The sequence below is a fragment of the Oryctolagus cuniculus genome, chromosome 4, assembly GCF_051225735.1.
Source record: "Oryctolagus cuniculus isolate XC-2025 breed Fujian yellow rabbit chromosome 4, ASM5122573v1, whole genome shotgun sequence".
NCBI lineage: Eukaryota > Metazoa > Chordata > Mammalia > Lagomorpha > Leporidae > Oryctolagus > Oryctolagus cuniculus.
Window position 1 is genome coordinate 625,277 of NC_142870.1, and position 25,263 is coordinate 650,539.

The window sequence follows — 25,263 nt, forward strand, 5'->3', positions numbered from 1 at the left end:
TTTTTTAAAGATTTATTTATTTGAAAGGCAGAATTACAGAGAGGCAGAGGCAGAGAGAGAGGTCTTCTATCCCCTGGTTCACTCCACGGACGGCTACAACAGCTGAAGCTGCACTGATCCAAAGCTAGGAGCCTCCTCCGGGTGTAGGGACTCATTCTATTTGAGGGGCACAAAGATAGCCAGAGAGGGACCTTCTACTCTCTAGTTCACTTCCCAAATGTCTGCAACAGTCAGGGCTGGGCCAGACTGAAGCCAGGAGCCCAGAACCAATCTGGGTTTCCCATATGACTGGTAGGGGCCAACATACTTGAGCCATCATCTGGTATTCCAGGGAAGATAGAATAGAATCAGAAGCAGAGCTGTAATCAAGACCTAGACACTCCAATATGGATGCAGGTATCTCAAATGGTGTCAACTGTTGTGCCAAATGGCCTGTCTGGCCCCCACCCTACTTAATTAATAGTTTTTCTGATGTACTTTCAGGTTTTTTCCTTCCGGGAAAAAATAATTCAAAACACATCTGGCATTTAAAAAAGAAATCCAAAAAATTAATATAGCTCCCAAAAATCATACTTTTAAAAAATATATAGAACATGATACTTTTCTTTTTGGAAATTTAATTCACATACTATGAATTTTAATACACATACCATGAGTTTTAAACTGTACATTTCAGTGATTTTTAGTTATCTTCACAGTACTTTATAGCCATCACCATTATCTAGTTCCAGATAATTTTTTCACATAAAAAGAAATCCCCTGTTCATTAAGATCTATTCCTCCTTGCTCATAGGAATCATTATGCTGTTTTCTCTTTCTGGGGATTTAGCTGTTCTGGACGCCTTATGTAAACACTCATATAACTCGTGGTCTTTTGAGACTGGCATTTTCCCCTAAGCATGGAGTTTTTGAGGCTCATCCATGTTGAAGCATGTATCAGCACTTCATTTTTTTCTTGTGACCAAATTTGTCTATGTATCAGTTTATAGGTATTTGGGTTGTTTGTACTTTTTGACTATTACAAATAAGGCTGCTGTGAACATTCACGTGTAGGAATTTGTGTGAACATATGTTTATAATTCTCTTGGTTATACACCTAGGGGTAGAATTGTTAGATTTTATGGAATCTCTGTGTCTAAGTCTTTGAAGAATTGCCAAAATTGTTTCCACCGTGGCTATACTGTTTTACATTCTTACCAGCAATGTTATGAGGGTTCCAATTCTGGTTTTTTTTTTTTTTTTTCTCAAAGATTTATTTATTTGAGAGGCAGAGTTACAGACAGAGAGAGGTCTTCCATCTGCTGGTTCACACCCCAGGTGGCTGCAACAGCTGGATTTTGGTATTTTAAAAGTATTTAAAACATGGTTCCGGGGCTGGCGCTGTGTTGTAGTGGGTAAAACTATCGCCTGCAGTGCCAGCATCTCATATGGGTGCTGGTTCGAGTCCCACTGCTCCACTTCCAATCCAGCTCTCTGCTAATGGCCTGGAAGAACAATAGAAGATGGCCTAAATCTTTGGGCCCCTGCACCTGTATGGGAGACCCAAAAGAAGGTCCAGGCTCCTGGCTTCAGATCAGCCCAGCCCCGGCTGTTGTGGCCATTTGGGGAGTGAACCCATGGATGGAAGGCCTCTCTATCTGCAATGCTGCCTTTCAAATAAATAAATCTTTAAAAAAAGAAAACAAACAAATAAAATACCAAGGTTCAGTTCTTCAAACAACTATCTTCTGATTTGCTACTTGAGAAATATGTCACTTAGGAATTTTGGGGTCTCAGAATGAAATACCTGATTCTGTGGAATGTGTATTTCAAACTCCAGGGATGCTTTGTATTGCTCAGCATCTGTTCTTACTCCTGTAGAATCTTAGATCACATTAGAGTGAGCCAGTTCCTTACTGCATTCTTCGACCCAAATAAATAACCCAAAGAATTCTTAGCTCCATTTAAAAATGACAGCCTTTTTTGTCCAGGTCAACTTCACAATAGAGTTAAATTTAGAATTAGATTATTCAAATTTATTTTTCTTGTCCACAGAATTCTAGCAAATTGGTTAAAAGTCAAGTTCATGGGAGACGATGGCTTGGTAAACGACATGTGCACAAATGCTGATGGGATTCAGACACTTGCACTTTTTAATACACTCAGCAGCAGAGGGGATCAGACAGTTTCTGTCAATGTTTGTATAAAGGTGAGTGACAGTCACTTCATGTGTTTCCTAATGTGATTTCATTATCTTCACTAACTCCTGGATATCACTGGAATTTTATAACTGCTATTTATTCTCTAAAGTGCTTTTTTTTTTTTTTTTTTTAAGAGTTATTTATTTGAAAGGCAGAGTTACAGAGCGGCAAAGACAGAGACAGAGAGAAATCCATCCAATCATGTACTCCCCAGATGGCCACAACAGCTGGAGCTGGGCCAATCTGAAGCCAGGAGCCAGGAGCTTCCCCCAGGTCTCCCACGTGGGCGCAGGGGCCCATCTTCTACTGCTCTCCCAGGCCACAGCAGAGAGCTGGATTAGAAGTAGAGCAGCCAGGACATGAACTGGCACCCGTATGGGATGCTGGCAATGAAGGTGGCGGCTTTGCCCACTAAACCACCAACACCGGCCCTTAAAGTGTTTTTTAAAGACTGTGGGATATTCAGAAGTAAGTGTCATTTCTGTCCTTCCTTGAGTCTTGATGACAGGCTAGATTCCAGTATAATAGCAAACCTTGGTTGTCACAGATCTTTCTGAGAACTTGGTGGAAACCTAGGCCATCCTGGAAAATGCACAGTGTACCTGTGATGTCTTGTGCACATTTCAAAAGTCCTGAACTCATCCGTGGGCCTCTAGCAATTAACTCAAGAAAGAGCATAATCCATAAAAATGCAGTGATACACATTAAAAAAATTTTGTTTTTAACTTTTTAAAAATTTATTTGACAGGTAGAGTTATAGACAGAGAGAGATGGAAAGGTCTTCCTTCCGTTGGTTCACCTCCTAAGTGGCCACTACGGCCGGAGTGCGCCCACGCCCTTGGGATGACCTGTAGGGCTACGCCTTGGACCTCACCTGAGTCCCTGGTGTGCGTAGGGCCTGGGTGCTAGGGCTTTCGCAGGTTCAGTCAGCCTGGCTCCTTCTGTACCCATATCTGCAGTCTTCAGGTGTGGCTTTTTCCAGGGCTTGGTCCCATCTCCCTGCTGCTTTCTAGAAATGCATCAGAATCCCTTGTCTCCTCCCTCCCATCCCCTGCCACTGTCCTTTCATATGAGCTTAACTGTATATAGCTGGAGGCTAAATAACTCTTGTCCAAGCTGTTTCTTTTTCCTTCTTTCTTTTTTTTTCCTTCAGATTTATTCATTTATTTGAAAGTCAGAGTTACAGAGAAGGAGAGGCAGAGAGAGAAAGAGAAAGGCCTTCCATCCATTGGTTCACTTTCCCAAGTGGTTGCAATGACCAGAGCTGGCCAGGCTGAAACCAGGAGCCTGGAGTTTCATCTGGGTCTCCCATGTATATGGAGGGGCCCAAGGACTTGGGCCATCCTCTGTTGCTTTCCTAGGCACATTAGCAACCAGCTGGATCGGAAGTGGAGCAGTTGGAACTCAAACCGGTACCCACATGGAATGCCAGTGTTGTAGGCGGTGGCTTAGTCCACTGTGCCACAGTGCTGTCCCCTAAGCTGTTTCTTTCACTAATTCATGGTCTCATGGAGGGAGGGCCAGCCCAGCCCTTGGAGGCTTGTCTGGAGCATAACAGGTATTTGGTACCGGGGTTGCTGTGGCCTTACTTGCTGGTGCGGGTCATGCACTGCCGCCTTGTTCCTGGTGCATCCATCCTGAATGTCTCTACTGTTGCAGGTAGCTCATGGTACCCTCAGTGATGGCGCCCTTGATGCTGTGGAGACACAAAAGGACCTCCTGGGAGCCAGTGGGCTCATGCTGCTGCTTCCCCCCAAAGTGAAGAGTGAGGACACGGACGAGGAAGACGTGTACTGGCTGTCAGCCTTGTTGCAGCTCCGGCAGCTCCTGCAGGCCAAGCCCTTACATCCTGCTCTTCCGTTGGTGGTTCTGGTGCCCAGCCCAGGAGGAGATGCCATCGAGAAGGAAGTGGAGGATGGTTGGTGAAGGAAGTCTCGTTTATAAACTGGCAGTTGTTCAGTAGATAGGGGGGCCCTGGGCCTGAGGATGGGCTGGTGGAGTGGTGTTAACAATCACTGTGACCACGGCCCAGGGTTTCTGTCAGCTGCAGGGTAGCATGGGGTCAAGCACGTTAGCATGTGTGTGAGCAAAAGCAAACATATGTGACCTTCATCTGTTTCTCTTAAAGGTCTAATGCTACAGGATTTGGTTTCAGCTAAGTTGGTTTCGGATTACATGGTTATCGAGATCCCTGGTTCTATTAATGATTTACAAGGCACAATGAAGGTAAGTGTTTATCATTTATAAAGATCCATCAAGATATTTTGGCTTTTACCCCTTTGCTCTATCTTGAATTTAGTATGTATTAGTGTTTGTAATTTTAATTTTGTTTATAACCTTCTAAAAATACAAGAAGAAATCAAAATAAAAGATAAAAATCACAAGGGCTGGCCTTGTGGCCTAGTGGGTAAAGCTGCCACCTGTAATACTGGCATCCCATATGGGTACCGATTCCAGTCCCAGGTACTCCACTTCCGCTCCAACTCCCTGCTAATGCATCTGGGACAGCAGTGGAAGAAGGCCTAAGAGATTGGGCCCCTGCATCTGCATGGGAGACCCAGATGAAGCTCTTGGTTGCTGGCTCCTGGCTCTGGCCTGGTTAGCTCCAGCTGTTGTGGCCATTTGGGGAGGGAACCATCGGCTAGAAGATCTCTCTCTCTTTGTATCTTCATCTTTCTCTTGTAATTGCCTTTCAATTAAAATAAACATTTCTTTATTTTTTTTAACAAAAGGAGATTAAACAAAATAAAAATTGCCATAGTCCTGCTATCTGTAAAAAATTTAATAGTTTTTTTGTTTTTATGAATTTACAATGCCCAAATATGTCTTCCTTCTGAATTCAGGTACACAAATCATTTTTCTAGAATGATTATACTTAAAATATAAAGAAATAATGTTATCTCAGATTTCCTTTAGAAAGGAAGTCTGCTGATAATTACAATTAAAGGAAGTTTCAGGAATTAAAAGTAAATATAGGAAGAAAGATAACACAGCGATTCTGTCCCGGTTGCCCCTCTTCCAGACCAGCTCTCTGCTGTGGCCAGGGAGTGCAACGGAGGATGGCCCAAGTGCTTGGGCCCTGCACCCCATGGGAGACCAGGATAAGCACCTGGCTCCTGCCATTGGATCAGCGTGGTGTGCTGGCCGCAGCGCGCCAGCCGCAGTGGCCATTGGAGGGTGAACCAACGGAAAAAGGAAGACCTTTCTCTCTGTCTCTCTCTCTCACTGTCCACTCTGCCTGTCAAAAAAAAAAAAAAAAAAAGATAACACAGGAAGTGGAGACATCCTGGCACATGTGAGACCGTGAGTCCTAAGAACAAGGCGTGGCTTCTGAAGAAGAGGACAGGCTTCTTCCTGAAGCTCTGGACCTTTCCAGGGAGGCCCTGCAGCCCCAACTCCTGGCTAGATGGGAAGTAGGGGGGTTGATTTGATGTCACTGCTTGGTGTGTCCAGAGCCTGAGAAGGCCGGTCAGTTACAGCGGAAGTATCTGCTCCCCTTCCTGGTGAGGTTGGGGGCCCAGTGCTCTGGCCGTATCTGCCAAGTGCAGGCACAGGGAGAGCCAGTTTCTTCACAAAGCTGTTCTTGAGAAACGGCATGGATCATCTAACTGAGTCTTTGCTTCTCAGGTTTCACAGGCTGTGCAGTGGCTGGTCTACCGCTGCCCCCGTGCCTTCGACCTTTGCTGCCAGACACTCATTCAGTACATCGAAGATGGGCTTGGCCGTGAGTTTAGTGGCCGGTTTTTCCATGACAGAAGAGAGAGGCGTCTGGGTGGCCTGGCCTCGCAGGAACCTGGCACCATCATCGAACTGTTCAACAGTGTGCTGCAGTTTCTGGCCTCTGTGGTGTCCTCTGAGCAACTGTGTGACCTCTCCTGGCCAGTCACTGAGTTTGCTGCGCCAGGGGGTAGCCGGCTGCTTCCTCACCTGCACTGGAATGACACAGAACACCTGGCCTGGCTGAAGCAGGCCGTGCTTGGGTTCCAGCTTCCACAGATGGACCTTCCACCACCTGGAGGTGTGTGCTCCTGCCAAGGGAGGCATGGCGGGGTTGGGGGACATGGCCAGGTCTTTGGTTTTCTTCTGCTCTAGCCAGTCTGGCAGGTGTCAGATACCAAAGTGAGGTTCATATCCATCTCCACCGTGTTCCCGTGCTGTACCTGAGTGAACCTGCCTTTCGGTCTGTGGGTCAGAACATGTGGGGGTTTTGTGGAGGGGGATTTACTCAGCAACAGAGCAGGGTGTGGGTGCCTGCTCAGCCCCTGGAGGAAGGTGGTGAGCACAGCTGGAGGAGCACCAGCCCCAAGGCCTGTCCTGCTTTGCACAGGGCCCACTACCAGAACAGAGGGGTCGGGAAGAGAGCCTGGAGCCCATGCAGCCTTGTTCCTGAGCTCCTGACACCTTGGCACTTGGGGCCATGTCCGCATTCCTCCTTTGTCAGAAAAGTTCTGTGCCCATCACTGTGTGCCTGGGTGAAAAAGCTTTTATTGTTTTTATTGTTTTTTTTTTAAGATTTATTTTTTTATTTATTTGAAAGGCAGTGTTATAGAGAGGCAGAAAGAAAGAGAGGTCTTCCATCCACTGGTTCACTCCCCAAGTGGCTGCAACAGCTGGCACTGGGCCAGTCAGAAGCCAGGAGCCAGGACCTTCTTCCAGGTCTCCAGTGTGGTTGCAGGGGTTCAAGCACTTGGGCCATCTTCTGCTGCTTCCCCAGGCCATACAGAGAGCTGGATCGGAAGTGGAGCAGCCGGGACTTGAACGAGGATATGGAATGCCAGCATTGCATTGCAGGCGGCGGCTTTACCTGCTACATCCACAGCGCCGGCCCCACTTTTGGTCTATTTTGATGCAGACTGTGCAGGTCATCTTGGCTGGTTCAAGCCTAGTGCAGCAGGTACTGCTCTCTTCTTCCTGGGCAGAGCTCTTGGCCTTGGCACAGACACTTTCCATTGAGCCTCACACACCCTTCTGCATTGTGGGTGTGGTCTTCAGTAGTTCCGTCCAGTGCTCATGATTGAAGGAACCCAAAGGGAAGCAAACTACTGTTTGCTTCTGAGCCCTCAGTAAGGGTGGGGCTTATCAAAAGAATCCAAAACCAAAAACATATATGAAATATTATTAAAAGGTGGGGTGTTGGTGCTGTGGTATAGCAGGTAAAGCCACTGCCTGTATCACTGGCATCCCATATGGGTCCTGGCTGCTCCATTTCCTATCCAGCTCCCTGCTAATGCACCTGGGAAAGCAGCAGAGGATGGCCCAAGTGTTTGGGCCCCTGCACCTCACCTTCTCTCTCTGTAACTCTTTCAAATTAAAAAAAAAAAAAAAAAAAAAAGAACACTGTGTTAGACCCCCCAGGGAGGCTGTTCAAGTAGATTAAGCACACCCTCAGGCCTGTACAGTCAGCTCCTGTCAAAGTCCTGTGAACACTGCATGCTCACTTGGCCCTTGGCTGTGAGCTGGTTCTTCCCTCTATAGCTGTGGCTCTGCTGTGTTCACATCTAAAAGCAGATTTCTCATTAATCAGTTGCCCTCTCCTAAGAACACAGTTAGGAATATTTCCATCTATAATTTGACAAAATGTGTAACTAATGAGGTGTTTTCTCTCCAGCGCCCTGGCTTCCTGTGTGCACCATGGTCATCCAGTATGCCTCCCAGATTCCCAGCTCACGCCAGACACAGCCTGTGCTCCATTCTCAGGTTGAGAACCTGCTCCGTAGAACATACGGCAGGTGGAAGAGCAAGAGCCCCTCCCCAGCCCAGGGGACGGGGCCCTCGGTCACTGAGATTCCATGGGATGATGTCATTGCCTTGTGTATCAACCACAAGCTGAGAGACTGGACGCCACCTAGACTCCCTGTCACATCAGGTAGTCAGAGCGCGGTGCTGTGGGGCCAGCTTCTCATGAGACTTCCCTTGTACAATTTTAGCAAAAAAAAAAAAAAAAGTTTACTTGATGTTTCTGCTTTTCCCTTGAGTCCCTTTTCCTTACAACTTTGCCTTTAAACTACTGGCTTTCGGGTGACTTACATTTTGAAGAGCTAAGAGGGTTCCAGGAGAGTCTAGACTTGCAGCTGTTAAACAGACACTTACGGCTGGCTCCTGGAGTGGAGTATCTGTAGTCCTTACTGCCTTTGCTACAGTCTGGATGCAAGTCTGTTTGAAGCATATTGGACTCAGGAATGGAAGTTACGTAATACTGTGGCTTTAGTGAATCGGAGGACTTGTTCCTAAGTCAGTGAATTTAAGCAGATGTCAAGTAATCACTTGTTCTTTGATATTCTTTTTACCTGTTTTTTTTTTTTTTTAATTTTCTCAGGAGCTCTGAGTGAAGATGGTCAGATATGTGTATACTTTTTTAAAAACCATTTGAAAAAATATGATGTTCCTCTGTCTTGGGAACAAGCCAGATTGCAGACACAGAAGGAGCTACAGCTGAGTCAGGGCCGGTGAGATCCATGTTCAATGTTTATTTCTGTTGTTGTCCTAAACTTCTGTTCTCTTCCAAAATACATAGAAAGAAATTAATATCCTACATACCTAATTCTTCCAATTGTGGCAGATTCTAAAAAAAAAACCCAGATAATTCCCATGTAGCAGAAACTATTCTAGAGCCATGTTACAAGTGACCCACTTTATTTATCAGAGGAATCTGATGCTGAAATCATGACCACCTGGGAGAGAATAGACAAGGGAACTGACCTCTCATCTCACTTAGAAACCTGGTTCAAAAACAAAACATAAAATGTTAGCACACGCAGTCTTCTAGCACATAACAATATGGCCTAGTAGGCCTTCTCTCAGGATAAACAATACCAAAAAGTAGAAATCTATTCATGTAATTTGCTGCCATGACAGAAAAATAAGTAATCATCTTAGGAGGTGTTATCATACATTTCCTAAAATTTATGCCCATTCCTGAAAAATTCACAAGTTTGAGTACAAAAAAGTTCCTAAGTTTAATAAGGTTATTTACCATTATACTTTCTTTTTTTTTTTTTGACAGGCAGAGTGGACAGTCAGAGAGACAGAGAGACAGAGAGAAAGGTCTTCCTTTTGCCGTTGGTTCACCCTCCAATGGCCGCCACGGCTGGCGCGCTGCGCTGATCCGAAGGCAGGAGCCAGGTGCTTCTCCTGGTCTCCCATGGGGTGCAGGGCCCAAGCACTTGGGCCATCCTCCACTGCACTCCCTGGCCACAGCAGAGAGCTGGCCTGGAAGAGGGGCAACCGGGACAGAATCCGGCGCCCCGACTGGGACTAGAACCCGGTGTGCCAGCGCCGCAAGGTGGCGGATTAGCCTGTTGAGCCACGGCGCCGGCCTTACCATTATACTTCTAAAAACAGAAACAACAACAACAACAAAAAGAACAAAAGAAAGCATGTTTCTGGTAAAACACTAGAAACACTGAAATCAGAACCTGTCTTGTGCTACCCCTGTTGTCACTGCTATTTGTTGTCTCCAAAATTCTGACCAGGGCAGAGACATGGGATAGATGGGTGTCAGTGTCGGGAGGAAGGAGAAACGGTCATTTCCAGACAGTACATTGTCAGTCCAAAAAAATCAACAGTCAAGACTCTAGATCTGTTCAGAGTTCAGTATGGTGATCAGATAGGTGACCCACAACATATAAAACAGTTTTTGCAACAGTGACAAACCCACAGCACAAGGGTATACAGCAAGGAGAGCTGCCGGGGCACCCACATGCCCTGCACCCCATGGGAGACCAGGAGAAGCACCTGGCTCCTGCCATCGGATCAGTGCGATGCGCCAGCCGCAGCGTGCCGGCTGCGGCGGCCATTGGAGGGTGAACCAACGGCAAAGGAAGACCTTTCTGTCTCTCTCTCACTGTCCACTCTGCCTGTCAAAAAAAAAATAATAAATAAATAAAAAAGTCCAGAAATAGAACTTATGACCAAAGTGCCATGTTACATTTGTGAGATGAATAGGGAAAGGCAGACATTGGCATGTGTAGAAAAATGTTAGATCTCCTGTATTTGCCAACGTTACTTCTAGATAGATTTAAGAGCAAAATGTAAAAAGGGAGAACCTTGCCTATTCCAGGGAGTCTATTTAAGACCCTGGGGCAGGAAGCAAGATACAGAATAGAGAGGCTCACAGGGCGTAGCTGCCTTAGAAGAGCAGAAGCTTCCGGGGGTGGGAACAGGTAGGTCCTCTTGATGCCAGTGAGCCAGGTGGTCCCACACAGAGCACCCATTCCCTGCCTGGAGGGTATCCAGAAGCAGACGTGGAGGTGGCATGAGCATGAGCTAGCTCAAGGGCACAGGGATCTAAGGCTCGTGTTTACATGTGAACATACCTGTGTGGCTCTGCCCACATACGTTACATAATGCCATAGGAGTCCTTCCTCCCTGTCTTGATTGTAAGCATTTCCAAATGTGTACTTCCAGTTTGGGGATAAAGTCTCTCCATCCTTCTGCGAACCGTCTTCCTGCTCCGTCGCCTCACGTGCGCCGCAGAGGGCAGAGGACTGCAGCACGGAGACGAGAGGGGAAGGGTCCCAGCACAGAGGACCTGATGCGCGGGGCGTCTGCTGAGGAGCTCCTGGTGCAGTGTCTGTCGGACAGCCTCTTGATGGAGAAGGAGGAGAGCAAGAGGTGAAGCCCGTTCCCTTGAAACCCACGTGTCACTTAGTCCACTTCATTCTGGGGGAGGGAAACTGGCTGCTATTCAGCTGAGTCAGAATGTAACTTAGCTGAAGAAGGACCAGCGGATTAGCAAGGGTTGTAGTGAAATGACTGTTTAAAAAGGATTAGCTCTTTGAAGAGGGAGTGCCCTAGACAATGTTTTACTTATTTGATTTGAAATCTTTTTCATTTATTGTTTGTTGTAGAAAGTTAGTGCTCAGTTTTCTAGTGGGAATTAGGGGTGGCCGTTACTGCTTTCCTGTGAATCTGTGGAGTGGGCAGGATGCTCTACTCTGGAGGGTGGAGCTGGAGCTGACCTCTCCGCGTTGCTCCCCTGCCTCCCTCGCACCCTGTACACTTTCCTTTCTTGCCCTCGTTTTCTGGTCTTGTTTTCGGCTTTACTGAGAAGTAGAGGCAGGAAGGGTGTTTGCATGTGCCACCCTCCCTGCCCTGCCCTGCCCTGCCCTGCCCAACCACATTCAGCAGCTAGTCTGCATCCAGCCCATCCCTTCACTGTCCCCTCTGGTAGCTGGGAAGAATCATTCAGCTCCCAGCCTAGGTTGCCACCTCCCACCCACTCAGAGGCACTCATCCAGGGGGTGTCCCTATGTTGCGTCGTCACCCTCCCCTGCGACCTGTACTAGATTGTGCCTATCAGTGTAGAAACATGAAAATTTGCTGGTTTTTCCCTGTGCCCCAATTTTCTGTTTCTTACAGTGAAGCTCCTCAAAAAGATGTTGTAATACTCAGTAATTCATCCCTCTTTCTAGTTTCCTGCAGCGTGCACTTGGTTGGACATGGCCATGAACCCGTCCCTACCTGGCAGTGAGCCACACAACTTTTCTGTTTCCATATTCCTAGGATGTCCTCCCAGGACCTGCCTGCTAGGTCTTCGTCATTCCTCAGCTGCTTCCAGGCTCACTCTCTAGATTTCATCTGTGTGTCATACTTTATCTACATATAGAATTATATATTTTATATAAATATATATTTATATGTATACACACACACTTAAAAAAGACTTATTTACTTAGTTGAAAGGCAGAATTAGGGAGAGATAGAGAGAGAGATCTGTTAGTTTACTCCCTAAATGCCCACAATAGCCGAGGTTGGACCAGGCTGAAGCCAGGAGCTGGGAGCTTCTTTGTGTTTCCTATGTGGGCACAGGGGCCCAAGCACTTCAGTCATCCTCCCCTGCTTTCCCAGGCACATTAGCAGGGAGCTGGATCGGAATGGAGCAGCTGGGACTCGAACCAGTGCCCACATGGGATGCTGGCATTGTAGGCGGTGGCTCAACCTGCTGTGTCACAGCGCCGGCCCTATCACCTCTGTATCTACTGCACTCAGTCTCTGGTGACTTCATCTGGTTTCCTGGATTTTTAAATCACATCAGTATTTTGACACTTCCCAGTTTATGCCTTAAACCCTGAGCCCTCTGAATTCTGGAATTCATTCTACTGGAATGTCCTACTGCTTTTTTAAAATCACCACTAGACATCTGTTGGATGTCTGATAGCCACTACAGTGTCAGCATGTCCCATATCTAATTCCTGATTTCCCCTCAACCATCTCCAGTCGTCTTCCTTGATTGATGGCAGCGCCGTTTTCCCAGGTGCACCTGTGAAATGCCTCAGATCATTCCCCCACATCCAGTCTATCCACAGAACCTATTGGCAGTATGAAAAATGTATTCAGAATTGGTCCATTTCTATGACTTCCATTGCCACCACCTGGCTCAGGCTACGGTCATCTTGCTTCTGGACTATTACAGTAACTGTAGTTGCCTCAGCAGACCTAGCTTCTCAAGTGTAAGAGGTCACATTCCTTTGTGTACAGCCTTTTAGTGGCCTTCTTGTTCACCTGGATTCAAAGGCAAGCTCTATTTAGATGGCCAAGGCCATCTCCTCTGACCTCTTGTCATTAGACATCCTATTGCTAGACCTTTGTCTGCTGTTCCCTTTGAGTTGGCCATTCCTTTTGCCTGTGTTCCTCAGCTCCGCCTGCCACCCCAGCATCCATGGGGCTGACGTCATACTCACTTCAGGTCTCTGCTTAGTTGTCTGCCTCTCAGGCGCCCCTGACTCGTCTCTGTGTCCCTCCTGTCTCAATGGCCTTGGTTTCTTTGCCATTTCCCTGTTATATGTTCTTTTTCTGTCTCCCATAAGAACAAGCGGAGTAGGTCTGAGTCTTTTCTGTTTTGAATGTTTCAGTGCTGTTATCTTTGGTACATAGAATGGTACCCAGCATCTGGTTGAGGCTTGATAAATATGTGTTGAAAAAGTGAAAGAATGTATCATGATTTCTAAAAGTGTATTTACCTAGTTCTGAAGAGTTTTAAGTGGCTTGGGATGAGATTAATTTTTTTCTTGAAAAGACAAGTATATCAAGGTAGACAGCTCTGGAGAGTGTTAGGGTAGCACTAGGATGTAGAGTTAATTTTAAACTGTGAACAGTCCATATATTTGAATAATCCATCAAGAGAGAAAAACTGAGCCAGCGCCGTGGCTCACTTGGTTAATCTTCTGCCTGCGGCGCCGGCATCCCATATGGGCGCTGGGTTCTAGTCCTGGTTGCTCCTCTTCCAGTCCAGCTCTCTGCTGTGGCCTGGGAGGGCAAAAGTGGAGGATGGCCCAAGTGTTTGGGCCCCTGCACCTGCATGGGAGACCAGGAAGAAGCACCTGGCTCCTGGCTTCAGATTGGCGCAGCACTGGTCGTGGCAGCCATTTGGGGAGTGAACCAACGGAAGGATGACCTTTCTCTCTGTCTCTCTCTCACTGTCTGTAACTATCAAAAAAAAAGAAAAAAACTAATTCTAAGTGCATAAAACCAAAGTAAGTCAAATAGAGAGATATGCCAAATGAGAAAATTATAGGTATTATTAAGTATAATATAAATGTATTTTTTAAAGTCAATGTCACATTTCTCATTAAATATTAATTGGACTTACATATTCAGAGGATATTGAATTTTTCAAAAGTACATTTGTTGAGCCGGCACCACAGCTCACTAGGCTAATTCTCCGCCTTGCAGCCCCGGCAAACTGGGTTCTAGTCCCAGTCGGGGCGCCGGATTCTGTCCCGGTTGCCCCTCTTCCAGGCCAGCTCTCTGCCGTGGCCAGGGAGTGCAGTGGAAGATGGCCCAAGTGCTTGGGCCCTGCACCCCATGGGAGACCAGGAGAAGCACCTGGCTCCTGCCATCGGATCAGCGCGGTGCGCCGGCCGCGGCGGCCATTGGAGGGCGAACCAATGGGAAAGGAAGACCTTTCTCTCTGTCTCTCTCTCTCACTGTCCACTCTGCCTGTCAAAAAAAAAAAAAAAAAAAAGTACATTTCTGCTTCTCAGTTGATGTCATAAGCTCTGTTCTTAGTAAAAAGCAAAAGCTTATATATAAATTGAAAGTACATAAAGGGGCTGGTGCTGTGGCATATCTGGTAAAGCCACTGCCTACAGTCCCGGCATCCCATATGGGCACCGGTTCAAGACCTGGCTGCTCCACTTCTGATCCGGCTCTGCTGTGGCCTGGGAAAGCAGTAGAAGATGGCCCAAGTTTTTGGGCCCCTGCACCCACATGGGAGACCCGGAGGAAGCGCCTGGCTTTGGATCGGTCCAACTCTGGCCATTGGGGCCATTTGGGGAGTGAACCAGTGGATGGAAGACCTTTCTCTCTCTCTGCCTCTCCTTCTCTGTGAAACGCTGCCTTTCAAATAAATAAATAAATCTTTACAAAAAAGTATGTATAGAAGAAAAATGCATAACAGTTCACTTTTTGCTTCCTAATACTCAAATGTTTCTGAATTTGTGATCACTGTTTCAGGTTTGAAAATCAACTTCAGCGGTGGTTGTCTGACGACTCGAGAGCGTTTAGAGAGCCTTCACTTCCTCTCTACCTCCCTCAGACTCTAGTGTCTCTCCCCCAGACTATCGAGCCTCTGGTGAAAACAACTGTAGCCACCAGCCCACAGGTGAGCCCTGAACACATTCATTAAAGACAGAAAATGGCTGGGAAAAAATGTAATGTCTTAATTCATCATCTGATGTTATGATGACCAGTAAAGTATTAACTTGAATTATGCCATTTCTTAATACTATTGTAAGGCTTTTTTTTTTTTTTTTAAAGATTTATTTATTTATTAGAGAGGGAAAGTTACAGAGAGAGAGAGGGAGAGACACAGAGAAAGGTCTTCCATCTGCTGGTTCACTCTCTAAATGGAGCTGGGCCGATCTGAAGCAGGAGCTTCTCGGTCTCCCACATGCGTGCAGAGGCCCAAGCACTTCTGCTGCTTCCCCCGGCTATCTGTAGGGAGCTGGATCAGAAGAAGAGCAACCTGGACTCAAACCAGCACCCATATTGGATGTGGTGCTGCAGGCGAAGGCTTAGTCTACTAAGCCACAGCACCAGCCCCCAGAAGATTTATTTCTTTGAAAGGCAAGGTTGGGGGCCGGGGGGAGATGTTCCATCTGCTGATTACTCTCCAGATGGCTACAATGTTCAGCACTGGGCCATGCTGAAGTCATGAGCCTAGAACTCTATCCTGCTCTTCCTTGTGGATGGCAGGTGCCCAAGTAGTTGAGCCATCCTCTGCTGTTTTCCAAGCCAATTAGGAACCTGGATTGGAAGTGGAGCAGCCAGGACTCAAATTGACACCCATATGAATGCCGGTGTTGTAGGTGGCATCTTACCCTGCTGCGCCACAATGCTGGCCCCGAAACATGCTTAACTGAATGAGGGGCCAGTGCTGTGGCCTAGCAGGTAAAGCCTGCAGTGCGGCATCCCATACAGGCACCGGTTCGAGACCTGGCTGCTCCACTTCCGAGCCAGCTCTCTGCTATGGCTTGGGAAAGCAATAGAAAACGGCCCAAGTCCTTGGGCCCCTGCATCCGCGTGGGAGACCCGGAAGAAGATCCTGGCTCCTGGGTTTGGATCAGCGCAGCTGTGGCTGTTGTGGCCAATTGGGGAGTGAACCAGTGAACTCTTTCAAATAAATAAATAAATGTTTTAAAAAAAGAACTGAATGAAGCCTGTAACCATGTGCTGGCATACATTAAGGGCGTGGACAGGTGTAACAAAGGTGGCTTCTGTTTGTGGAGCATTGTGTCATAGCCTTGGCATCACGCAGAGTTGGCTTCTAGAGTTGAGTTTTCCTGAGGAAGATTAATAAATGATGGTAAGCTCTCAGAATTCAAGAACCTCACCCAAGAGTGTTCAGCTCGTCAGGGGCAGAGCTGCTTTTCAAAGCCAGATCTAACTGATTCCCAAGTCCCAGGTCTATCTCACTAGCCTTCCTTCAGTGGTTAAAGAAGCAAAAATAGAGTTTTAGGCACAGATATGTGCTGTTGGACAGGTAAAAAGGGTGGTCCTGGACTGACTTTCGGAAGCCCTTTAATGGGGAGCAAAGCAGACTGAGGTGACATACTGTTTGCATTTATCAATTTGGCAAATACTTTGAAAGTATTTTTACCCTTTGAGTCAGCATTTCCATGATAAAGAAACTACCAAATATGCCCCAACATGTTCATTGTAGTACTGAGTGTTCTAAAAATAGAGACAAATAACTGCTGGGAGTCTGTTTTAGCAATTACAATACATTTATATGATGGAATAGTTCACAGCCCTTGACAACGTTTTTTAAGATTTATTTCTAAGAAGAAGAAAAAAATATTTGTTTACTTGAAAGAGAGTTATAGAGAGGTGTAAGAGACAGAGAGATCTTCCATCTGCTGGTTCACTCCCCAAATGGCCGCTACTGCTAGGGCTGGGCTGGGCTGGGCTGGGCTGGGCTGAAGCCAGGAGCCTGGAACTCCATCTGGGTCTCCCCCATGGGTGCAGCGGCCCAAGGACTTGAGCCATCTTCTGTTGCTTTCCCAGGCACATTCGTAGGAAGCTGGATGGGAAGTGGAGCAGCCTGGTGCCCATGTGGGATGCCGGCATTGCAGGCAGCAGTTTAGCCCACTGTGCCACAATGCTGGCCCTCCTTGACAATATTTGATAAAAGTGATTGACACTGGAATTGTTCATGATAGAATACACAGAGAAATAGTCCATTTGCTGATGATACCAGCTGTGTGAATGTGCTAGAAGAGGCTGGAGCAGGCCCCAGATGAGGCTTCTACCATGAGCCAGACCTAGTGCCTGCACAGAAAGTAGGTGCTGGTTTATCCGAACCTCACAACTCCTTTGGTTTCATTGTTTCATTCCAATAGAGTGAAAGGACAGGGGAGCCAACGCAGCTGTCAGAGGCAGCAGGCACTTGTCTGAGTGAACGGCTGAAGCACCTGGACCGGCTGGTCCAGAGTTCAAGGGAAGAGGAGGTTGCCTCCCAGCTGCATCTCTCTGCACTGCTGGACATGGTGGACATCTGAGCACTCTGACCTGAGGATCTCTCTGCACTGCTGGACATGGTGGACATCTGAGCACTCTGACCTGAGGGGTCGGGTGCTCTAGAAGAGTTTCTCCTTTTACTCAAAATAATGTTATTCTCAGATGCTTGATGCACTCTTAGAAATGTGATTATTAATCATGTAATAAATCATTTAAATGTCTAATGAGATTGCTCCCAGTTTTCAGAATAAAAGTTTCCTTCCTCCTATGACATCCAGATATTGTTATCTGTTTGGTTCTTTAAAAATATTTTTGAGATTTATTCATGTTGTTGCATGTGTCTGCAGTTTGTTCCTTAAAAAACAACAGTAACAACAAAAACTTTTATTTATTTGAGGGGCATAGACAGAGCGTGTGCTCCCCATCTACTGGTTCACTTTGCAAATGTCCCCAGTGGCTGGGGCTGGAGGCCTGGAAATCAAGTGTTCCATGTGGGTGGCAGGGGCCCAGTTGCTGGAGCCATTACTGCCTGCCTCCAAAGCTCTGCATCGGCAGGAAGCTGAGGTTTGGAACTGAAACCAGCCGCCCCAGTACCAGACACAGTCGTCTTAATGCTAATGCCCAATCTGAGCACCAATCATAAACCGGGTATTTAGGGGTGGGCATTTGCCTACCTGTTGAGGAGGCCTGTGTCCTGTATCAGAGTGCCTGGGGCTCAAATCCTGGCTGTGTTCTCCCATCCAGTTTCTTGCTGATATACACCCTGGGAGGCAGTAGGTGTTGGCTCAAGTAGTTGGTTTCCTGGCACCCATTTGAGGACCCAGGCTAAGTTCCTGGCACCTGGCTCCAGCCTGGCCCAGCTCTGGCTGTTTTGGGTATTTGGGAAGAACCAGTGGATTGGGAGTTCTGCCAATCGTGTTTCCCCCAAACACTACTTAATGGTTTTTTGTTTGTTTTTGTTTTAAGATTTATTTTATTTGAAATAAGAGATACAGAGACATCTTCTATCCACTGGTTCATCCCCAGATGGCCACAAGGGCCAGAGCTGGGGAGAAGTCAAGAGCCGGGGACTCAGTCTGGGTCTTAAGAACCTAATTACTTGGGCCATCACCTGCTGCCTCCCAGGGTGTGCATCAGTAAGAAACTGGATTGGAAAACACAGCCAGGATTTGAACCTAAGCACTCCGATACAGGACACAGGCCTCTGGAATGGACAACACCAAATGTCTACCCCTAAGTACCCAGTTTAAGATTGGTGGTCAGAGAATGGGCATTTAGCCTGGTGGTTAAGATGCTTGTGTCCCACACTGTGTGGCTAGGTTCAGTTCTGCCAGTGCAGAACCTAGGAGGTATGCTGTAATGGTTCAAATAATTGGGTGCCTGCCACGCACATGGAGTACTGACATTGAGTTCAGGTCCCCAGCCTAGCCCTGGACCCTGGGGACATTTGGGAAGTGAACCAGTGGCTGGGGAGCGTGTGCTCTGCCTGCCTTCCCAGGCCATATTCACGGAGCTGGACTGAAGTCGAGCAGCCAGGACAGGAAGCAGCACCCGTATGGGATGCCGGCGTGGCAAGCCGTAGCTCATCCTGCTATGCCACACTGGCTACTCAACTTTTTGAGGGGTTTCTTCAGTGATTGATTTCATCTTTATCAATAACAGCTTACTACTGTTTTTTAATCGTGATTTTAGACTTGTTGATTTCCTACAATGTCGCTCTCCCTCTTCGTGGAGGAACGACACAGGACCCTGCGCTGTTCTTTTGTCTGCTCGGCCCTTCCCGGGTTTGCTGCTGGTTCTTCCCAGGTTGGCTGCTGACCCCTCCACCTCCATGGAAGGGCGGCTCCCCCTGCCACTTTCCCCACTTCCGCGGGGGAGCGGCACACCGCCGGCCGGCTCTCTCGGGGGCTGCTCAGATGTTATCCGGATGTTCCCTTTAGATGTTCCCGGTGCATGTTGTGTCTCTCCTCCTTTATAGTCCTCTTCCACCAATCCCAACTCTGCTACCCATACGCCGAGTACGCTACTCTCCTCCAATCAGGAGCAGGATCAGCTCCTGCAGGTCATCACTCAAGTTGGTGAGAGGCAGCCGTATAGAAGTTGTTTACTCCTCTCCCAGCGCCATATTGTGGGAGAGCAGATGCATAGAATAAGTCTTTTTTTTTTTTTTTTTTTTTTTTTTTTAACAGGCAGAGTGGACAGTGAGAGAGAGAGAGAGAGAGAGAGAGAGAGAAAGGTCTTCCTTTGCCGTTGGTTCACCCTCCAATGGCCGCTGCGGCCGGCGCGCTGCGGCCGGCGCACCGCGCTGATCCGATGGCAGGAGCCAGGAGCCAGGTGCTTTTCCTGGTCTCCCATGGGGTGCAGGGCCCAAGCACCTGGGCCATCCTCCACTGCACTCCCAGGCCACAGCAGAGAGCTGGCCTGGAAGAGGGGCAACTGGGACAGAATCCGGCGCCCCGACCGGGACTAGAACCCGGTGTGCTGGCGCCGCTAGGTGGAGGATTAGCCTAGTGAGCCACAGCGCCGGCAGAATAAGTCTTAATTCCAGTAACTTAGTCTAGTCCAAGTTGCTCCCCACACTACAATGAAAGGAGTTTGCTCTTACACTCTCTTCTAAATACCCTCAACTAAATACCTATATTTCTTCTCTTGTTGGTCTCAAACAGTTTAATACAATGTTGGCTGACATTTGCATTTAAAGTATGATTGTGTTTACTGTTTGTGGTTGAGCCACGCATTAAGTTATGATTCTACAAGGGAAAGAAAGAATTACATGCATTTTCCATGCATATTATGATGTATTTTTTGGTAAAACTTTTGCGTTTTTCCTGGAGTTAGTAACTGCTTGGTGTTTTGTACTCCTGTTACTACTACATCTAAAACTATGCTTAAGTTTGAATCTTCCCCTCAGTCCTGCATATCAGGTAATGTGCTAATCCCACTTTCTCTGGAAGATGACACTATGGGAAACCCTGTCTTCCTGTCATAGCTTGGACAGTTCCTGTTTGGAATTGTATCATCCTCTTTAAAGTTGATCTTACCCGATCACGTGATTTTACACAGCGCCAGAGAAGAGCTGACATCCAGACTCCTGTGCAGCTTGTCCTTTCTCCTGGATACCAGCCCACTCATCATTTCCATTTGTCTAATATCTGTCATACCAGATCCCTGGTATGTGGAAAGCTGAAATTTTGTTTTGATAAATGACCATATATACCTAGCTGTCAAGCCCAAAAACCTTGGCCCTTTCTGTATGCAATTTTCTGAACAACCTGGACATTGTGGAGTACAAGCAGAGAGAAAAATTTTTTCTCATGAGTGTCCCTAGAAATTTATCTGAATTTCAGATGGATTTTTTTCTTAGATATTTAAAAAAGAATATTATCTAACATAAAAATTACAGTCCTGTTGCTATCGGGCCCAGAATAGGCAGGAATTAGGGAAAAATGAACTGGAAATTTCTGGTTTAGCTCTGCTTTGTAACTTACGCACCAGTCCAGCATGCCCACTCTTCCATCCTGTGTGAAACTGTCCCAGGGACTGGCGCTGTGGCGTAGTAGGTAAGACTGCCACCAGCAGTGCTGGCATCCCATACGGGTACTGGTTCGAGTCCCGGCTGCTCCACTTCTGTCCAGCTCTCTGCTGTGGTCTGGGAAAGCAGTGTAAGATGGCCCAGGTCCTTGGGCCCCTGCACCACGTGGGAGACCCAGAAGAAGCTCCTGGCTTTGCATCTGCTTAGCTCCAGCTGTTGTGGCCAACTGGGGAGTGAGCCATCGGATGGAAGACCTCTCTCTGCTTCTCCTCTCTGTGTAACTCTGACTAAAATAAATCTTAAAAAAAAAAAAAAAAAAATGTCCCAGAAGACTTCGCACCCACTCAACCCCACCCAAACTCCACCTGGTTTGTATATTCATTTAGGGAACCACCCCCTGCTCTATAAGGGAGCACTGAAGTGAGAGCACATTTTTTAGGTGGTTGTAGGGCTTTCTCTCGCCTCTGTCCTCCATTTTTCACTGGACAGCCCTCGGTTTTTCTCTGGACCTCTCATGGGGAGAGGGGTTTGCCTGCATTTCCATCTGAATGTTTGCTCTCACTTCTAATAAATCCTGCTTTCGTTACTCATGCCTCTTCCCCTACACGGGGGCAAGAGACTGGAATGGAAACTGCGACACACATCCCTGTGAAATGTCAAACCCAAGCTCTTCCCATCAAACCCTTCATCACCTGGTTTCACTGGGGATTCCACGAAGCCTGCAGCCCTTTACTACTTTTTTTTTTTTTTTTTTTTTTTTTAAGATTTATTTGAAAGACAGACCTACAGGCTGGCGCCGCGGCTCAGTAGGCTAATCCTCCACCTGTGGCGCTGGCACACCGGGTTCTAGTCCCGGTTGGGGCGCCAGATTCTGTCCCGGTTGCCCCTCTTCCAGGCCAGCTCTCTGCTGTGGCCAGGGAGTGCAGTGGAGGATGGCCCAGGTCCTTGGGCCCTGCACCCCATGGGAGACCAGGAGAAGCACCTGGCTCCTGGCTCCTGCCATCGGATCAGCGCGGTGCGCCGGCCGCAGCGGCCATTGCAGGGTGAACCAACGGCAAAGGAAGACCTTTCTCTCTCTCTCTCTCTCTCTCTCTCTCTCTCTCTCTGTCCACCCTGCCTGTCCAAAAAAAAAAAAAAAAAAAAGACAGACTGACTTACAGAGGGGAGAGAGGTCTTCCTTCTGCTGGTTCACTCCCCAAATGGCCACAACGGCCAGGGCTGGGCCAGGCTGAAGCCAGGAGCTTCCTCTGAGTGGATAGCAGGGGCAAGTCCTTGGGCCATCTCCTGCTGCTTTCCCAGGTGCATCAGCAGGGAGCTGGATTGGAAGTGGAGCAGCCAGGACTCTGGACGCCTGCAGCCTGCAGGCCACAAATAGGATGCCTTCAGCCTACGGACCCCAGAGTACCCGCACTCAGATTCGCCAGACAAGTCCTCGCACAGCTGCGCCACAGAGCTGGCCCCCTGGAGCCCCTTACCTCAATGATTCATATTTAAAAAACTGGGGGGTTCGGTTATTTGAGCCAGGGAGACACGGCTGTTCACTGGTTCACATCCCTAAATGCCTGCAACAGCAGGGCTGCCGCCAGGAGCAACACAGTCCAGGTCTCCCGAGTGGGTGGCAGCGACCGCTCCCTCCCACCATTGCTGCCTCCCGACCCCGGCAGAGGCGGGCCAGAGTTGAAGCTGGTGCTCACAGCAGCAGCGGGCTCCTTCACCACTCTCCACATTCGCTGGACAAAAGGCGCAGCGATGCAACAGGTGGGCGAATCCTTGAGTGCGGGTCCTCCTGGGGCCCCTCGGCTGAAGGCATCCTATCGGCGCTCTGCGGCATGGGGCGGCTTTGTGGCCTGGAGGCTGCAGTGTCCAGCCGGGCCTGGGTTGGCAGGCGAGCTTTTTTCGGACTCCGGGGCGAGCAGTGGCTAAGCCACTTGCCTGCTGACCTGAAGCTTGTTCCGCACGCCGGGTTTTTATCTGAGACGCGGGCCTGCCAAAGCCTCTGCCTTCGGGGCCCGGGCGCGCCCATACCGTCCGTGTCCACCAGCGAAGCTGAAGTCCTGTTCCCTGAGCGTCCCTCTCCCGCCCTTCCCGCCGCCCAGCGCCGGGTCTCAGGGTCCCCTCCCGCTGCTGGGCCTTTGCCCTCACCGCCCCTTCGCACCAGAGCCGCCTCCCTTCCGGCCTGGCGGGACTCGCCTCGGGGAGCTCCCCGGCACACGTCCGGCGCGGGAGGACCGAGGACCGGCCCCGCGCCCCTCCCAGGTAGGCCGTCCCGCCCCCGCCCGCAGCTCCGCCCCCGCGCGCCGCACGAGCCCCGCCCACTCGCCCGGGAGGCTCCGGCCGGCACCGCCCCCACGCTGCAGGTCCCGCCTCCCTCCCCATGGGGCGTCGCGCGCTCCACCACTGCGGCCGCCGGGCGAGTCCCGGGCCCACTTTCGCTGCGTCCTGATTGGTTGCGAGTCCGTCGGCTCACCCGGCTCCGCCCGTCAGCCGAGGCGCGCGCCTGCGCGGTACGCGGGGGGCCGGGCCGGGGGCGGTGGGTCCTGACTACTAGGGGTGCTGCAGTCGGCGGCTGCGGGGGGCGAGGAGCCGGGCTGCGGTCATGACGGAGGGCACGTGAGTGCGCGCCGGGCCCGCGCCGGGCGGGCTGGGTGCTGAGCAGAGGGGCGCGCGGGGCGGGAGGCGCCCGGGGCCGGGGGTCGCGGCCGGGAGGAGCGTGCTCACCCGAGCTTGTCGCGCCAGGAGCCTGCGTCGTCGAGGGGGACCCTATAAGACGGAGCCCGCCACGGACCTCAGCCGCTGGCGCCTCCGCAGCGAGCTGGGGCGGCAGACGTGGACGTACGTCGGGGACACCGAGGCCCCGGAACGCGCGCAGACCGCCCTGGAGGCGCACTCGGTGGGGCTGGACACCGTAAGTGGCTCCCGGTCGTGAGAGGACTTCAGGCAGTCGTAATGGTGTTTTTCTGGCCCGGTGTTTTGGTTGTGTGTCCGTGTGTGGTGGGGCTCCTCGCCAAGCCGGGCCATGCTGAGAGGCCGAGGTGGGCATCAGTGCCCCGCCCTGCCTCCTGCTTTTATTGTTATTTTCTCTGAAAGGCAGACACATGGAGCGGTCTCTCCCCACTGGTTCACTCCCCTAATGTCCACAGGAGCCAGGGCTGAGCCAGGCCAAAGCCAGATGCGGCTCCAGCCCCCTCCCCCTATCGTGGGTGACAGGGACCCAGCTGCTACCCAGAGTACAGATTAGGAGGAAGGGGAGGAGCTGGGATTCGAACCAAGCACTGCCATACGGGGTGTTGCAGCTTAGCACCTGGGCAGCATCTCCCCAGCCTCAGGCTGTGTTCTCAGACCCATGATTGATCTGGGGGAATGGTGGAGAGAGTCTGCAAATAAACCAAAACCGTAAGTGCTGGAACAGCCCTTGTACTTTGCTGAGTTGTGGTATTGACTTTGAAAACAATTTTTAAAGAGCACTTACTTATTTCTTTGAAAGTCAGTTACAGAGAGACAGGGAGAGGCAGAGATCTTCCATCTGCTGGTTCACTCCCCAGGTGGCTGCAACAGCCAGTGCTGGGTCAGGCCAAAGCCAGAAGCCAGGAGTTTCATCCTGGTGCCCCACGTGGGTGCAGGGGCCCAAGCCCTTGGACCATCTTCCACTGCTTTCCCAGGCCACAGCAGGTAGCTGGATCAGAAGAGGAGCAACCGGGACACACACTGACACCCATATGGGGTGCAGGTGTTGCAAGTGGTGGCTGTGCCTGCTAGCCACAACACCAACCCTCACTCTGAAAATTTTGACTGAAGCAGTTGAAACTTATCTATCATATTTTTAATTAAAATTTATTTTAGTTTTGTTTTAAAGGCAAAGAGACAGAGATCTTTTAACCACTGGTCACTCCCCAGATGCCCACAACAGCTGGGGCTGGACCAGACTGAATCTGGGAGCCAGAAATTTAATTTAGATTTGCCATTTTGCATTGCCTGAATGATGAAGGCCCCTCTTGCAGGGCCCCAGACCCCTTAGCACTGATCTCTCCTTTCCTCTTGCAGACGAGTTATTTTAAGGACTTGCCCAAAGCCCACACTGCCCTTGAGGGGGCTCTGAACGGAATAACGTTTTACGTGGGACTGCAGGCTGAGGATGGGCACTGGACGGGTGATTACGGAGGCCCACTGTTCCTCCTGCCAGGTGCGTGCTTCCACAACCTTAGGGCATGGCCACCCTGGCTCATCCTGCCCGGCCTGGCCTAGGTCCCTGCTGAAACAGGTGAAAACCCAGGAACCCGTGGCAAAGGGCTGGGGAGGGTGGCCCTGCATCTGAGTCCTCCTGTTGCTGGTGCTGGCTGGGGAGTGGGCGTGAGGGCGCAGCTAGCCCTGCCCAGGAGAGGGTGCCAAACACCAGACGCCAGGGTTTCCCTAGGGGGTTGTGCTGGGAGCACGGCTGGAGTCCCAGCACAGAGTAGAAAGACTGCAGGTACAGGGCCCAGCCTGGGCCAAGCCAAGGTGCTATAGGTGGGCAGGTTGTGGGTGGAAGCTGATGTCTGCTGTGAACACAGTGTAGGCACGTTCTTTTTTTTTTTAATGTTTGTTTATTTTCAT

At 49.4% G+C, this 25,263-nt stretch overlaps 2 protein-coding genes across 15 annotated transcripts in view; both read left to right on the forward strand.

The window, feature by feature from the left end:
* The window catches only part of MCM3AP (minichromosome maintenance complex component 3 associated protein), a 67,436-nt gene extending 50,018 nt beyond the window's left edge, over positions 1-17,418 (forward strand). For 8 of the 10 annotated variants that reach the window (XM_051859504.3, XM_089330424.1, XM_070071721.2 and 5 more), the window contains 9 exons: positions 2,035-2,188; positions 3,840-4,098; positions 4,309-4,406; positions 5,808-6,198; positions 7,789-8,046; positions 8,497-8,626; positions 10,587-10,793; positions 14,637-14,784; positions 17,024-17,418. In XM_051859504.3, the coding sequence (XP_051715464.3) occupies positions 2,035-2,188; positions 3,840-4,098; positions 4,309-4,406; positions 5,808-6,198; positions 7,789-8,046; positions 8,497-8,626; positions 10,587-10,793; positions 14,637-14,784; positions 17,024-17,182 (1,804 nt within the window). In that variant the 3' untranslated portion in view covers positions 17,183-17,418. Of the gene's footprint in view, positions 1-2,034; positions 2,189-3,839; positions 4,099-4,308; positions 4,407-5,807; positions 6,199-6,894; positions 7,075-7,788; positions 8,047-8,496; positions 8,627-10,586; positions 10,794-14,636; positions 14,785-17,023 lie in introns of those variants that run through there. The other 2 variants (XM_089330426.1, XR_016232184.1) reach the window with 2 other exon arrangements.
* Positions 17,419-23,145: 5,727 nt separating this feature from the next.
* Positions 23,146-25,263, forward strand: part of LSS (lanosterol synthase) — a 28,925-nt gene continuing 26,807 nt past the window's right edge. For 3 of the 5 annotated variants that reach the window (XR_011387661.2, XR_016232191.1, XM_002716861.6), the window contains exons 1-3: positions 23,146-23,283; positions 23,410-23,578; positions 24,715-24,853. Coding sequence is in view for 1 of the 5 variants with exons in the window: in XM_002716861.6 (XP_002716907.3) it covers positions 23,270-23,283; positions 23,410-23,578; positions 24,715-24,853 (322 nt within the window). In the remaining 4 variants the exon portion in view is untranslated. The remainder of the gene's footprint in view (positions 23,284-23,409; positions 23,579-24,714; positions 24,854-25,263) is intronic. The other 2 variants (XM_089330441.1, XR_016232190.1) reach the window with 2 other exon arrangements.